The sequence below is a fragment of the Myzus persicae genome, unplaced genomic scaffold (genome assembly GCF_001856785.1).
Source record: "Myzus persicae strain clone G006 unplaced genomic scaffold, MPER_G0061.0, whole genome shotgun sequence".
NCBI classification, from domain to species: Eukaryota; Metazoa; Arthropoda; class Insecta; order Hemiptera; family Aphididae; genus Myzus; species Myzus persicae.
The window spans coordinates 271,720-288,339 of NW_019103547.1; the positions used below are offsets into that span (position 1 = coordinate 271,720).

The 16,620-nt window shown below is 33.3% G+C and overlaps 3 protein-coding genes across 3 annotated transcripts; all 3 read right to left on the reverse strand.

Annotated features, from left to right (window-relative positions):
* Window positions 1–9,891: 9,891 nt before the first annotated feature.
* On the reverse strand, window positions 9,892–12,544 carry LOC111034747 (zinc finger MYM-type protein 1-like). The gene is made up of 2 exons (XM_022316093.1): window positions 11,680–12,544; window positions 9,892–11,604 (listed from the first exon to the last, which is right to left on the reverse strand). Exon 2 carries the CDS (start codon window positions 11,594–11,596, stop codon window positions 9,929–9,931), a length of 1,668 nt encoding a protein of 555 aa, XP_022171785.1. The 5' UTR covers window positions 11,597–11,604; window positions 11,680–12,544; the 3' UTR covers window positions 9,892–9,928.
* LOC111034730 lies at window positions 11,669–13,195 on the reverse strand. The gene is made up of 3 exons (XM_022316068.1): window positions 13,184–13,195; window positions 12,371–12,431; window positions 11,669–12,261 (listed from the first exon to the last, which is right to left on the reverse strand). The coding sequence occupies exons 1-3, from the start codon at window positions 13,193–13,195 to the stop codon at window positions 11,669–11,671; spliced, it is 666 nt and encodes a 221-aa protein (XP_022171760.1).
* Window positions 13,196–15,348: 2,153 nt separating this feature from the next.
* Window positions 15,349–16,506, reverse strand: LOC111034731. Its single transcript, XM_022316069.1, has one exon. It carries the CDS (start codon window positions 16,504–16,506, stop codon window positions 15,349–15,351), a length of 1,158 nt encoding a protein of 385 aa, XP_022171761.1.
* Between the last annotated feature and the right edge of the window lie 114 nt (window positions 16,507–16,620).

A 16,620-nucleotide genomic window follows, 5' to 3' on the forward strand; every position in this document is an offset into this window, starting at 1 on the left:
CGTTGTGGTCAACCTCTAAGACGGAAAACAAAAACTCGATTACTTGCTTATGATTCCGATGATGCCGGCTGATTGCAGCAACGACAAAAACACAAGTCTCGTGATCACACGAGATTTTCACGGCGGCACGCACAATTAAACGACCGGGCCGGCGGCAAGATCACCGGTGAACTGGATGGCTCGCTAGGAGGAATAGCGCAGTTCATTGAAGTTTCTACGCTCGCAGCGCAGCGTGAAGGAGTCTTAATGATAAGTGCTGGCAGAAAAAAATGCAAAAGTGTTCCGTGTTCGAACGCGTTATTACCTACTTATTGCTTTACCTGATCTTGCTTGTATCCTGTTGCTGCATGTCATAGTTTTCGCCGTTGATCATATCATCTTGCTCCGTCAACAGTATTGCCGGCTGAAAAGCAGGCCGTTGCGGCCCAACGAGAACAAGTAGTCTCAATCGCCGTACGGCGTCCTGGTCTGACAGTCCACCGCAAATCTTGTTGTTGTCTTTCGTCCAAAAAACCTTGCAACAAACTTGGACATTGGTACAATTTCGATTGGGTAAAGATCAATTTCCGGAACATAATTTTTACTTTTTCCCTGTCGGCAGTCGTGATAATAATATAAGATACAATTTTTACACCCCTAACATTGATTTGTTTTATTTCTTTTTTTAAGTCTATATNGTTACCCCTAAAATCCCCCCCTTTTAACTAATAAAAAAAAAAATTAATATCAAATTAGTTTAGAGTATGTGATTCAAATAAGTTTTCACATAGGTCATTTTTTCCTAATTTGAGTAGAACATGCTGAAATCTGCTGTCACATGAAATTTGGAACACCCTGTATATATAATAGTCAATTATATTTTATTGATAATTATATAACCATTGTTTTGCCTTCTATTAGTTTTATCTACAATGACTAATGACTCATTTACTGAGTTAGGATTTTGGTGACTTTTTCATTTTTTTTCTTAAAGTCCTAAACAGTTCTAATGAAAAACGAAATTTGTTTCGTGATATAACAATTTAGAATATATAATTTTTATTTTGCATCTTTTGCATTTTTACAAATATTAAGTTCATTTTGTGTATTTTAACTAATTTTTGTTTATTTTAAGTTTTTTTAATATGTGTTATACCTATAGGTAATTTCAATTAGTACCTAAAGTTTTTTATGGTTCATTAGTTTTTATTCGATCTGTTACATAAAAAAAGAACAATAAGAATAATTGTTGGTAAATAACATAAGATTAATACCTATATAGTACCCACTCTTATAAAAATAGTATCTTTGAAGTTATATCGACAACATATGTTTATACCACAATATCATCGCTATTACACCCTAGCTGTAGGCGAATCGGTAAAATTGAAATTTTACTAACAAAATAATATTAAAAGTATTTTAAAACTGGTATTTTTGTAGGCAAACTGAGTTGTCAGCGAATTGGGATTTGGCAAAATGGGTATGAATAGAAAAAATAATATAATTAATTAAACTCACAAGGCAACTCAAATTTAAAAATAATTTTTTTATTTAATTCTTAAAATACATTTTTACCTTTTTTGTGTAGTATAAAAAAAGAATGAATAATAAGTAATATTTATTTTAAAATTAAATGTTTTTCGCTCATCTAAGTACATTTTTTGGTTATTTTTAAGTTCATTTTTTTGAATTTTTAGGTTATTTAGAATTATTTTCAGTGCATTTCTTAGGTCATTAACACGTTGACTGCTATGCGGCTGCCGGCGTCCGCATTAAAATAATTAGGTATTGATAATTTTTAGACCGCCGAATGCCGCACCATATCATTCGGAGGAGGCCATACGGTCGCGGGCTACCATAAATAAATTTGGATTTATATTATTAACTTTTCCGTGGCGCTACAATAATGATCTAGAAAATGCACTGTGGCGTAGCGGGAATAATTGCAATTTTTTGACGTATAAAACATAATTTTAACATTTTTTGTATTTTTAATTTTTTTTCAAATTCAATAGTATTTATACAAAATTATAATGACACTGAAAAATGAACTTGGCGTACAAATAATCAATATTCTAGAGGCCGCCGGCGGATGGCAGTCATCGTGTAATCCTCGGACCTAGATCAACCATAAGGACTATATAAAATACGATTTGTGAAAATTAAATCGTGTAGCCCTGCGATGTAGTGATTATACTAAATCATCAGGGCGAAATAAAATGTCTCTATAGGACATCGCGCGTTAGAGTGCGCTGCTTATACCATTTACGATCAAGAGTTCCGCTCAACCGCCAAGATGGAAAACAAAAACTCGACTACTCGGTTATGAGTCGTTAATGCCCATTGCCCACTGATCACAGCAACTACCCAAACACGAGTCTCGTGATTACACTAGGTTTTTACGGGTGGGTAACGAACAGGACTTTGTGTTTGATTCGGGTAAAAGACAATTAGACAACCGGGCTGGCGGCACACCACCGGTGAACTTGGTGATTCACACCAGGATTTCGCGAGGAGGAAGAGGACCTCTAGTTGAAACATCAACGCCCACCGCGCTATAACAGTTTAAAATAACAGTTTAGTGTTCGAACATCTTCCCTCCTGTGACCCTCATCTCACATAAAATACCTGGAGAATCGGAAACAAAGACCCACAAAGAAGTACAAAGATTAGTTGTTTGCTGCCGGTGTCATACGGTAGCCCAAGTCGTAACGTAAGTGGCTTACATTTTTTTTTTTAAATACAATTACAAATACAATAATTCATTTGAAAATTATTGAATGAACATATTGTTGTTCATAACAAAAATAATACTATTAATAAATCAAAAATGATATCACCCGCGTTTGAAAACAACATATAGTATATGTATATCGTCGAGTACCCCTAACGGATAGTACAGTGCTAATATAAACATCAATGTCCCGCAATTCAAAAGTGACAAAAATATTAAATATTTCAAATTATTTTTGCGTTAACGCGTAGATTGTCGTTCACATAAAAAGATAAACCCAATTTGGATGATCAAAATACAATCCTACTTTAAATTATATTATTTTAGTATTATTGAAATCAGAAGAAGTGTCGTAGACTTCATGTTTTTATATTAATAAATATAATGTTTATATAGCATCAAGTTCTGCTGTAAATTAATTTTCTCTTTTTATTCGTATCTTCTCTCTATTATGTTTTTCTTTTTTGTTATTTTGTCTTGTAACTGTATTTTTATTGTTATAGTCTCAACATTTGTTTCTTATTTATCTATTTTTTTTTTGATAAAAATATTTATGTATCATATTAAGTATTCACTACTATTGTCTATTTGTAAGTGTTACATTGTAACTTATTATTTACACTGAACTATTATCAAAATCTTCTAAAGGATCCTCACCCGTTTAGTAATAATAAAATAAATAAAAATTAATACATTTTTGTTACAACGAACACTGCGGAATAATGCACCTATTATTCTGCAGTTTAAACCATAACGCTCTTATAATACATTAACATACATGCCCATAAAGAATATCGCAGTGGATTCACAATAATATTTCGTCCGAATTCGAGATCCGGCCACTGTCCTTCGTCCCTCCGACAACTGGATGCATCAATAGTTTTTAATGAGCTGAAATATGCAGGCCCGACAAAAATCAAGTTGGAAAGATCGTGATTTCACCGCAGGCATTGTAGTGCATACGACTTCAGCTGGTGATACACCCGTCACCACTCATCGTGGATTGGAACTAAAACGAACCCGCCGTTGCACCCGGCCAAGATGTCATTATCAACGACATCTATATAATATTAATATATTGACATGTCATGTCCCGTCTTTTGCCTTGACCAAGTGTGCGTCCAACCGTCCAAGTGCCAGGCCATGTCGCTATGTCGCTACAGCCGTTTTTATTAACATCACGTATTATTTTATTAATTACACTGACGGCTTGTGGCCGTTTTTGTTACAAGTCCGCCTTAGCCGTAAGTGTCATCTTAATTTCAATGTGCATTCGTCTTTTGTTGTGGCACATTCCGCCTTGAGCGTTACTGTCGAATTTATACATTTTATCAGCTTGTATGTGGTATGTCACGTTTGTTTGCGTTCCGTATCGCTGTGTTCCAGCACGCCGTTCTTATAGAATGGCACGTTATCCGCTCTTTTCCGTCCACGCATCCTGTATACCATGGTTTAGTGGTATACTACTGTCGTGTTGCGTTTTCGTCCTTTGTCGAGTCGGTGACGGTGTAATAGGATAATCACGGTACCGGCCCACTGAGTTTCATTAAATTATATATTTCTATACTCATGTTTGTTCTCATTTCTCATTATCATAAAAAGAAAAAGTTACCAATTCATAACAACATTCATAACCGGCCCATATTTTGAGTGACCCCCCGAGATTTCCTCTGCAGCTTGCCGATCCGACCATTGCCTAAATTGTTGAATGTCATACAATATATTCTTCTGATGTATCCCGGGCGTTTTGTTTCATTCGAGGGTGTTAGCCTAATATCTGCCCGTGGATCACGATACATATTGTTACATACCTACAACATATTACATTTAATTATTTAAATATTGGTTAGTGGTTACATAAACGATAAACAAATTAATATACTACTACTAGACATTCTTTGCTCATCTTTGCACGAACCTCGCGTTTTTGTTACCATATTTTTGAGGGTCACACTACACTCTCTTTGCTGACCGCGATTGGATGACCGTGTTATTATATACTTATAATATTAAAATAGTGACCCGTCCAAAGTTAGATTATAATATAATATCGCAAATGCAGTAGGAAGTGCAATCGTGCATTATTTACGCTTGATCCTATTCTGTGTATTACAACGTACCTTCGGTAAAAGCGGATCCAAGTCCCACACTGGCATAACCGTAACTTGGACTCTATTCACGTGGGGGCAAAAATAATTATTGAGAATCTCTACACATTTTCATAATCTTATTTAAATTTAATATATGCTATAAAACTGTTCTATCATTTTTACCACCATTTTTCATTTAACTCATTTTAAGCAAACATTTTTTTATTTACCTATACTATAAGTTTTATACCAAACAATAATAAAATTACTACTTTCTTTTTAAACCATAATTAATATTCATAATTATATAAAAATTAAAAAGAAACTTTGTAGAAAACCACTTGTTTTAAGTTTTTATATTTTTTTCGTGTGTTTCTGTCGTCACGGTTTCGGACAGTATAAGTCCTACTTGAGTAGGTACTACATCTATAATTAGTATTTAAATAAAATATAAAAGTGTATGTGTTTTAAATTTACAAGCACTTATTATTTGTTGTTATTGTACAATATTATTATATTAAAATATATTCCTATAAATATAATATAATACATTACATTATGTTTATGTTACGGTCAGAGTGTATAATTGGGAGTTGTAGTACAATGCCCGGACAATGTATACAATGCCAAATTTCAATGGACAATGTGGACAATTATACACTTTGCCCAGGCATTGCACAGAATGACCAGAGCACAGTGGATGGGCAATTACAATGGAATAAAACCATTTTTGTTATCTTAATAATTTACAATAATTTTTTTTATAATTATTAACTATTTTTTTAATTTTATTTTTGCAACTTAAGTTATCATGCACGGAAAAAATTAAGTAGTTGATGACATTTAGAAGTACATAGTTTACCTGCAGCCTTATACTTACATTTATTTGTCTTGAATTGATGTTTACAGTAGTTACACCAGTCATATCGTTGACCGCCATGATTTGAACATTTTCTATAGGCATTTTGAACGTTTGTGTGTTAATGGTTTAAGTGGTCACTTCTAATATTATTAACTATAATCAATTATTATCCGGTTTCCCAGTACTTGCCAAGTACAACAACAATTAAAATATTTGCAATTAAGATGTGTGAAATTGTTCCAACTACTATATTTGTTAAGTACCTATATACCTTAAGTTATTACTATGTATGGCAGTATTTTGGCTTGTGACATATCCACCGACGCTCATCGGGAAGGTCATTACTCATCAGTGACCAATTATTATTGAACAAAATATTAAAAAAACCGTTAAGACGGCATAGAAAGAAATAAAGAAGAAAAAACCACCAATCGTCAGTAGGTACCAAAAATTGGCCAACTACACCTGCAGTTGTGAGAAAATGGTGACTGATAGCAAGAGTTTTGGGTCGTATTAAATATTTAAATGTACTGAAGTCCGTTTTTTTTTTTTTTAAATTTTTTTAAGATATATACAATCTGTACCCGTTAGGTTAACGCTAACCTAACCTAACCTAACCTTAAGTCCGTGATAACTAAATATTGATAAGTCGTAAAATTTGATGGGTATACGTTGATTATTACTTTATTTGTATGTGTACGGTACTACGATGTATTCAGCTACGCGTTAAATATGAATTAATGTCAACGCCGTGACATCATGAAAGTTTAAAAAAAATAATAATCATGATATCGATAATGATAACCATTGATACGGTTCTGTCCATTTTTATTTACTTATGAAACCGGCCCACTGGAATTCCCTTATTTAAGCCCTATAATGCAGAGGATAACGGTACACCAACATAATATAACGTACTTATGTGTAATAAGTAATTATTTTATACATACAAATATGTAAAATCTATACCTGTTAAACAATGTTACTTAATGACTAAACAAGAAAAAGAGGGAAAAACCATTTGTGATCACCGAAATGTCTAAGCACTATACACGTGATGCTGATGCGGGCATTCCGGCGCTATCATATTATGCATGACGCACTCGTATTAGATCGGCACACAGTATTCAGTAGTGTCCTGAGTAAATAAATTAAGAATTAATAGAGGGAATATAATAGGAAGGACGAAGGGTTACCGCGGTAAAAAATGCAGTCCAGTTGTGGAAAATAACAAACTGTAATCCAACATTGATACATTTTTATAAAATTTTAATTTTATTCAGTTCAATATTATTGTTTGAATATTATTTTTTTTAAATTTAAAATCAGATTTGTCATCAAACAGTCAATGTGTGAAGCTGCACACAGTCTTTTGAGCGCAGTAAACACATACGACAAATTGTTCGATCACGATTGATATAAAAAAAACACGCTTATACTCTTTTCATCGTTGATTCTTTATTAAAGCTTAATATTTTAGGCTATGCTCGAATTAAAAAGACGAGTGTGATGCGTTGATGTCACTGTTATATATATATATATTATATTCTACAACGATAATTAAGCTATCGATTAAGTAGACGATATGTTATCGGCGATAACCTATATAAAATATGTATATATATAACTATTATAACATCATTATGTGTTCCGCCGTCGTGCGTTAATAAAGCAGTCGTACTTTTTCAATGCGTGTGATATGTGCCCTCGGTCCCCGCAGCAGTAATACTTAACAATCACCTCAAGCGGCCGCTTAAGTGGTCCGGATTAGTCGCGCAGATCTGAGCAATGATGTGGTGGAAGCGAAGAACGACGCTTGTTCTATCGGAAGCACGTACGTGGTACCGATTCTCACACATTTATTTCAATGATATCGTACCACCCATCAACACCATGAGCAACGGCGCTTTATCGTTTGAAATAATTATCACGTTTGCAGAAACCCGCCGTGACCACGTATTGCGGCCACCACCTATATGGTACGGCGAGAGATAATTTCAGACAAAACACAGTCACTCAAATATTTAAAATTTGTAAATAAACTATGAAGACAAACCGATAAAAGTATATTAGAATAACATTCAATCACTCAATAATGTGGAAAGGTTCTTGTTTTGCTAAATTAAAGTAAGCATACTCATACATGTATGCATACAGATCAGTCACAAGCTTACACCCATGACAACCGAATCAAGGTAGGGCCGTTGTCTAATATAAAGTGATAGTCACCCGAACGACAACGTCAGTTCCACGGGAAGACCGTACAGGTACCTTTATAATAATTATATTCTCATAAGTTTATTTCCATGGATTTGTACAAACCTTAGATCATATACTATATATACTATATATAGATCTAAGGTACAAACATTCATCTAAGAGCAACGACACCCACAGCTAGATTACCAACTGCATGAGAAGACAAACACAATTTAGAAGGTCAAAACACAATGATTTGAACTTAATTCCAAACATTGAAATGAATAATTTTACGATTTTTATGTATCACAGAATACTTCGACGTTCGTACGAAAATATAAAAACGATTTGGATGGTCACAATACAATCTTAGATTGCTGCTTTAAACTCGAAGAAACAGCAACGAACCTTTCAAAACTATTTTCAATCGTTCTACTATTTAAAATTTATTTAATTGTGATTTTTTTCTGCCAAAATATAGCTTAACGATGCCGTAAGCTATCTGGAACAGATTTGAAGTTCATTCGGAAACACTGGAACCGCAAAATTCAATAAAAAGTAAAATTTATGTTCAAATATCACGCTACAAGTGTCAATATACACCTATATGAAAACAAAATTGAACAAAATTCAGATTTTTTTTGCGTCATCAAACAGTCCGTCGTTCACATAAAAATATAAACGGCTATCTCCCAATATGCGGTCTACCTCCGTTTTGTGTACTAGGTAACTATAAAATATATGAGTACAGTATACGGTCTATCAATGTTATAGTGTTCTACTTATAGCTGGGAATCCATTTATATTTAATAAATTATTTATTATCTACCAATTTATGTTTTATCTTAATTGCTCATAACAATATATATTTTATCATGTAACAATACAGTTCATTCTGATTCCTGGTTTGGATATAAAGGTTTATCTGAAAAATGCTATGTATATGAAACAGTNACACAAAAATGGCGTATAAAACGGTGACGACGCACCGGTTCATGACCGAACAACGAACAATTTGCCTAGACGGCTGGAAAACGACGACGACAGACTGGTAAGGTGCCGGCGGCCAACGGCTAGACCGCGACAGTACCCGTCCCCTCCTCAGAGTACAAAGTTCGGTCGCGCAAAACTTCGGCGGCGGAGTGACAGGGTGACAACCAGTGGCGCAACTAGACACTTGGGGGCCCTAATGTCAAATATAAAATGGGGCCCCTAGCAAAAAATGTAAATAGGCTTAAACAATCAAAGGTACACGGTACACCGCTTCCTCCACACCCATAAGGTTATCAAATTATAAAAACCTTTCCATTGTTAATTATATAAAGCGAGAAATGGATATTTTTGTTACGGATTTGCTCCGAAAATGCATGACCGATTAAGCTGATTATTTTTTTGATGTGTTCGTAATTAATAAAGGTTAATGAAGGAAAAATTAAGGAAAATCCACCGGAAATGTAGAAAATCTGGATCTACAAAACGCTCTACATAATATTGAGAGATACAATAGTAGAGAATATCAACTCTTGATAGTTAATATATTTATATATAGCACATATAATCTAATGCAATTCAGATGTACCAATATAAAATATATATTGAAGTAAAGGTTAGGTATTTTTTTTTTATATAGGTACCTACCTATCATCTTTGCCTACAGTTCTATCATACAATATATTAAAAAATACAAGTTTTGATCTTTATAAAAGGACCTGGATTCTTTCTATTGACCTTGAATTCTATCACCTTGAATAATTTCTAATTTTTCTTTATTTCTACAAAATAAACAATAACACATAAAAAATTAATTAATTAATACATTTTCTAGTTTCATAAAATAAAAAACAATTAATTAACTAGGTGGTACATAATTTAGTAATTTATTGTTTTAGCATAATATATGTAACTTAACTGTTTCATGGCTCTTAAAAATGTAAATACAATTAAAAAAAAAAATTAAGATATAAGTAGGTAGGTACTTGTTAACGTTAACTTAAACATTTAATGTATATAAAAATAATATCATATTTTTGATAATTACTTTAGATACTTTCTTTGATAATTTTATTTTAAAAAGTTGACTTTTCTGGCTTTAGAATTTGCAAATGTATTTATTACATCGTCCAACTTTATTTTTGCAGCAACATCTTTTTCTATATTTAATACTGCAATATTAGACAGACGATCTTGTCCCATGTTATTTCGCAGATAGTTTTTTATTAGTTTTAATTTTGAAAAAGATCTTTCTGCCGATGCTACTGTTACTGGTAAAGTTAAATAAATTATACAAGCACTTAAAACATCAAAGAAAGTTGTACATAAATTATTTTTTATTATATATAAAATAAGCTCTTTAATAGATTTGATTTTTTGTGGAATAAGTTGATCTCTAATACATAATAGTTGTCTGGTAAAGTCTGATGATATATCAGACTGGTATAATTGATAAAAATCCATAGATGCTTTAGCCAATTCATTGTCACTTAATACAATTAATGAAGTTGGAAATAAAAAATCAAAGTTCTCTGTCACCTTTCTTAGCCCTTCAAATCTTAAATTGAGTTGAAATAGTACAATGTCAATTACCGGTAAAATTATTTTAACACGGAAATTTTCATCAGATACACTGAGTCGACGATCTCCATCTACTTCATCAAAATGCCTTATAGCAAATATTTGTCGCTTTACATAAAAGTTTGTTGAAATACCCCATTTGACACATAAGTGTTTGCATTCTGACAAAATAGTTATTTCATAGTTATTTCTTAAATTTTGTATAACTTCTGTAGCATTTTTTAAGTTTTTACAAGCACTATGTAAATTTGTATGTGGGTTCTGAAGTGTCTTTGATACAATGTGTAATGGTCTTAAAATATGCTCCCATAAACATAATAATAATACAAATTCAACAGATTCTAATTTTTTTTTTAAAGATAAACTAGTATTTCTTTCTTCTTTTTTTGTACTAGTCAAAGACATATTGGTTAATGCTTTTAGTACATCAATAAACCTTGACTTCAACGCATGGAGAGATTCGTGCCGTGATTCCCATCGTGTTGGACACAATTTTTTTAAAACTTTAGTTTTTATTTTTTTTGACTGATCATCACCAAAAGCTAAAATTGCCCATCTTGGTGCACTTCCACTAAAAAAATTATAAATAGCTTGTATAGTATCAAAAAACGATGCCACTTTTGGTGAACATTTTGCAGCATCTGATATAACTAAATTTAAGTTGTGCGCACAGCAATGAACATACGACGCATTGGGGACCTTATCCTTTATACGTTTTTGAACTCCACTATATACTCCACTCATGACTGAAGCCCCGTCATAGCCCTGTCCTCTACATTTATTGATGTCTATTTTGAACATTAGTAGGATTTCAGTAATTAATTCTTCATAGTCTTGGGCTCCATGCTTATCAATTTTAAAAAATCCCAAAAATGATTCCTTAATACTAATATCAAGATCTTCATAATTTAGTACTACATACCGTATCACAACACTGACCTGATCTAGTTTTACAATATCTTGAGTGGAATCCATAATTATTGAAAAACATTGTGAATTTCTTATTTCATCACAAATATGGTTTCGAATATTTGTAGCAAGTAATTCAATCACTTCATTTTGTACCTTCCAACTGAAGTATTTTACCTTTTTTTTTTCATCATTTAGAAGTTGATTAAGAATAGGGTCATATTCAGCTAACAAATGTACTGAACGCATAAAGTTACCTAAGAAATAAAAATAAAACATTTTTTATTATAATTATTAGTGGGTAGGTATATTTAATATTATTCAGTTAGTACCTTCACCATCAAAATGTTCTGAATTACATTTTTGTTTGTGTTCGTGGCCTCTTAGTGCTGTGTTGCCAGCAGTAAGAAAAAGAATTATTTTTATTATTCTCTCTAGTACATTTCTCCAAAACAAGGCCTCTTCTGAGTATTGTCGTTCAGATATTTTGTCGATTGTTTCATTTTGTTTCCATAAGGCACGAGTTTTACTTGCTTCAATATGTTGCAATGACTTTTCATGGGTTGTTATTTTATTAGTTAAATTTTGCCAGTCATTTACACCAATAATCCAAGCTTTTTGAAAATATGAATAATGGCGATTAGCAAAGAGCCAACATGTCTCACAATATGCACAATCCAAACCAACTGAATAACATAGCCAAAGTCTTGGCACTTTTACACCAGATTTTAAGGTTTGCTCATAATAATAAGAAGAAAAATGATGAGATGAGCCATCTTCTCTTTTTGTAATAGGAAATACAATATCAGGTCGACATGGTCCATATGACAAGACACACTTCTTAATAGCAATGTTTTGAATATTTTCTTCAAAATAAAATCTATCAGTCGGATATTCATGAAGAATATTGAATCCTAGCAAAGTGCAAAGATGTAAAACAATTTATAAGTTTAAAAACTAAAAATTAATTATAAAGTAATAATAAAAAATACATGATTTATAACATATTACTATTTATTTTACCTAGTGGCTGTAATGCATTTCTAGAAATAGTACCTATCACAGGGTTGCTACTAATTTTTTTCTTAAAAAAAGTGAGAATAGTGAGTATTTTTTTCAATTAAGTGAGTAATATTCTAGTAAAAAGTGAGTATTATTTTCATATTATAGGTGAGTTTTTTTAAACAAAAACATAAAAATTAAAATACAATACCTAGTTTAAAATACTTTCAGTTGTTTTTTACTTTTTCAGTTTATTATAAACAAGTTATAAATTATACTTATAAAACAATTTTGTTTAAATATTAATAATAGTTGGTTCTACCTACAGTACCTAAATTATATAACATAAATAAAATGTAGGTAACCAACAAATATAACAACTGTAGAAAGTAGAAACTGATATTATAGTATTATGTATATTAATTTTTTGAATGATATTATAATATAGTATAATATATATAATATAATATACGTATTTGTAATTAAATATTAATAATGTGGTAATTATAGATACTAATTAGTGTTTAAAAAATATTTGTTCAACCATTTTCATGAGGTTATGAGTAATATTGTAGTCTGGGGATTTTTTTCCGGGGATTTTTATTCCGCAATTCATTTTTTTTTATTTTTTAAAATAGTCTTAAAAGATAAATAATTATAAAAATTTTGAATATTTAATTTAAACACTTATTTACATTAACAGATCTTTAAAAAAGTGAAAAAAGTGAGGAATCAATGAAATAAGTGCGAAGAAGTGAGCACACTCAAATAAAGTGAGAATAGTGAGAAATAATGAGTGCGTAGCAACCCTGCTATCACTATTGGTTTTATTACAAATAGATCCATTTGATACATTCAAGGTAGTATCAGCATCAATAATAGGGCTTTTACTCACAGTGAAAATTAAAAATGAGATACCTATTAATTGATGATTAACATAATTAAAACAACATACCTAATCCAACCACAATTAGGTATAGGTATTATTCATTTATCTTTAATAGACTGATATAAACTCCATAAGAAACAAATGAAAATAACAAAAAAGAAGAAATACCTGGTTGTTCTGATATGTTAAATTCATCATTAACATCATCATCTTCTCTAGGTAAACTAAAACCAGCACCATTATTACTACTACTTTGGAGAACAGGAGTTTCTATAGAAATGTATAATATATTTTATATTAATTTATTATTATATAATTAAGAGGCTGTCAGTGCTCTATTTGTTTTCTCTCTCTGGCTCACACGCAACATAGACAAACTGCATTTACGCAAAATCATTTTTTCTATGTTTTCAAGTAATCTTAGAGTAGTCAGCCATGAAAAAAAAGATAGAGAATATATTTTCGAGGGAATGACATCGATTTGTCTAAATATTGTCTTAAAACAATTTAAACATAATTTAAATTTACAAAAGGTTTTTGTTTATTTTGAAAGACGAATACAAAGTCAAATAATAATAAAATATAAAATCGATATATCATTGCCTCAGAAATATTATCTTTTTTGTAATAGGTTACTTTACTCTTAGATTACTTAAACGTAGGTATAGAAAAAAATGATTTAGTGTAAATACGTTTTGTCTATGTTGCACGCACGTCGGCCAGAGAGAGAAAATTATTTAAATTATTTAATTTGTATAGTGCGCTGACATCTTAATAAACACAAAAATAAAAAATGGATAAACGGACTTACCTAAGTTCAATGATTTTTTTTTTACAAAACTATCAAGACTACCTCTATACTTATTCATTTGTTCTTGCATTTTTAATTTTAATTTCCTTTTAGACGAACCACTTGGGTACTGTCTCGACGACATAATTGTTATGTAAAACAGATTTAATTTTGTAACTACACACTAGTACACTTATACACTACACTATAATATCATATATACTTCGTTGAAAATTATATGTATATAATTAAATAGTTTATTAGGTACCTTTAATAGTTAAAAACCACAATTGCCGACGACTAACTAGCAACTAGTTAATAGCTGGTATTCTCCAGTATTAAGATATTAAATAATATAAACATGCGTCTATGCCACTATGTCAAGTGTCAACTTTATTAAATATACGAATTACGAGTTCACTAAACAATAGGGATTTCCGATTGGTGAACGAATAACGAAAATAATAAATATTGAATGGGCCCATCGCCCATGAGTATTATTATTAACAACTGATAAGTTATAAGAATAACTATAAATAGTAACCGTCTCCACTCGGCCACTCCACCAAACATCTGCTGTATAGCTCGTCAATAGTTTATTGTTTATTATTGGAGTTGCGAAAACGAATTTATATTTATAGGAAGACAATTATTTAGAACACATTCTTGGCCCCCATTTATTATTTAGCCATGTTAATCTTAATTGTTAATGATTTTACAATATTATAAAATGTGAAAAAATACTAAAAACCAATTTTCATTATGGGGGCCCCCGATAAATCGGGGGCCCCAAAGTTTCACTTTGCTAACTTACCCGCTAGTTGCGCCACTGGTGACAACCTTACGACCCGACTTGAATGTGTATCCAACATTTCCTCCCCGGGTTGAAAGACCAAGGCGTCTTTCAAAGAAGATTTCTGATCTGGCGCTGGACTTCGAAGATCACAGAACCAAGTCGTACACATTACACAAGTGCGGAATGATACAAAATATAAATAACAAACATAACATACGAATATAAATAATAATGTACCTAGGGAACCTAGCCCCCCAAAAAAAATAACAAATAACAAAATAAGCAATTAATAGGAAAAGGTGCGACTGAGGCACGGAGCAGGAAAGACAATTAAAAATAATACATAAGGAGAACACGGAGACAAGGATCAGGGCTCGACTGGCAGACGTACAAGTTTCACGACCGGGCGCTTGTAGATGCCGTCCTGTGTACGCACGGACACGACGCGCACCACATCATCGGAACCGGGGTGGACCTCTGTGACGCGGCCGAGGCGCCATTCGGTTGGTGGTCGAGACGGAGCTTCAACAATGACCATGTCGCCAATCGACATATTCGGAGACGTCTTGAACCATTTGTGACGACTTTGCAATGTGGACAGATATTCGCGTGACGTAAGATAACACTCGTAACATTTTACCGAGCGACGAAAATTTACCAATAAAATCCAACGAAGACGGATGAGCGTTGGCGACCAACATCGAGACAACATTAGGCCGAGTTTCAGGCAACTGGCTCGAAACGAGCGGTGTAAATTTCGACGGCGGCCATTGGTCTTCGGGAAGTCGTACGAACTCCGGACCGTCCCAATAAATGGACGAGGACAACATTAATTTTGGCATAAGTCCACGGGATGCTGGATCTGCAGGATTATCGTGCGTTGATACATAATTCCACACGCAATCCGGTAATAACTGAAGTATTTTAGCGACCCGATTGGTCACAAATATTTTAAATTGTTTAGGGTCCGCGGTCAACCACGAAAGAACAACTGACGAGTCCGACCACGCGCGCAGACGAGATATAGACACTTCGGTGGACAGCACAGATTGAACGTGATGAAGTGTCTGGGCCAGCAGCAGGGCCCCGCATAATTCCAAGCGAGGTATGGAAAGCGACTCGTTGGCGGCTGCACTCTTCAGAGGAGCGACCTTGGTTTTACAGGTGATGAATTTGACGGAAATGTCACCGGCGGCGTTGATGAAACGGAGATACACAACCGCCGCATATCCTTTGATCGATGCGTCCGCGAAACCCAATAGCTGAACGTCCTGATGACAGATGACGTCGATGTGACGTGGAAGATTTAGGTCGAATACAAGCGGAAGCTCAGTGCAAAATTGTTGCCACATAGATTGCAGTTCGGGGGACATCGGGTCGTCCCACCCGAGCTTATCGCACCATAATCGCTGCATAAAATATTTTACCCATAAAAGCATAGGGCCTAAGGCGCCGATAGGGTCGAACAAACGCGCAATGACGGACAACACCTGGCGCTTCGTCGATGAAATTTGGTTAAGACTCGTATGATAGGCAAATTTATCGGTAATCGGGTCCCAATGCAAACCTAGTACCTTTACGGCGTGTTCTTCGCGCGGGTCGAACGATATAGACAGCACGCGGTCATCGGGAGAAACAGACTCGAGGACGATGGCACTATTGCTAGTCCATTTGCTCAACATGCAGGCACCGCTGCGTAATAGACCGACAATATCTTCTTTTCGACGTAGTAGGAGCTCTTCGGTTTCGGCTCCAATGACGATGTCGTCGACGTAGGCGGCACGAGTAAGGACGTC

What these genes read in the sequence shown, in the direction of transcription:
- LOC111034747 (XM_022316093.1), bottom strand. Translation starts at nt 11,596, where the DNA reads ATGCGTTCAGTACATTTGTTAGCTGAATATGACCCTATTCTTAATCAA.
- LOC111034730 (XM_022316068.1), bottom strand. An exon ending in AAATGCATTACAGCCACTAG is followed by an intron (nt 12,262 to 12,370) that starts GTAAAATAAATA and finishes GCACTTTGCTAG; the next exon opens with GATTCAATATTCTTCATGAA.
- LOC111034731 (XM_022316069.1), bottom strand. Translation starts at nt 16,506, where the DNA reads ATGTTGAGCAAATGGACTAGCAATAGTGCCATCGTCCTCGAGTCTGTT.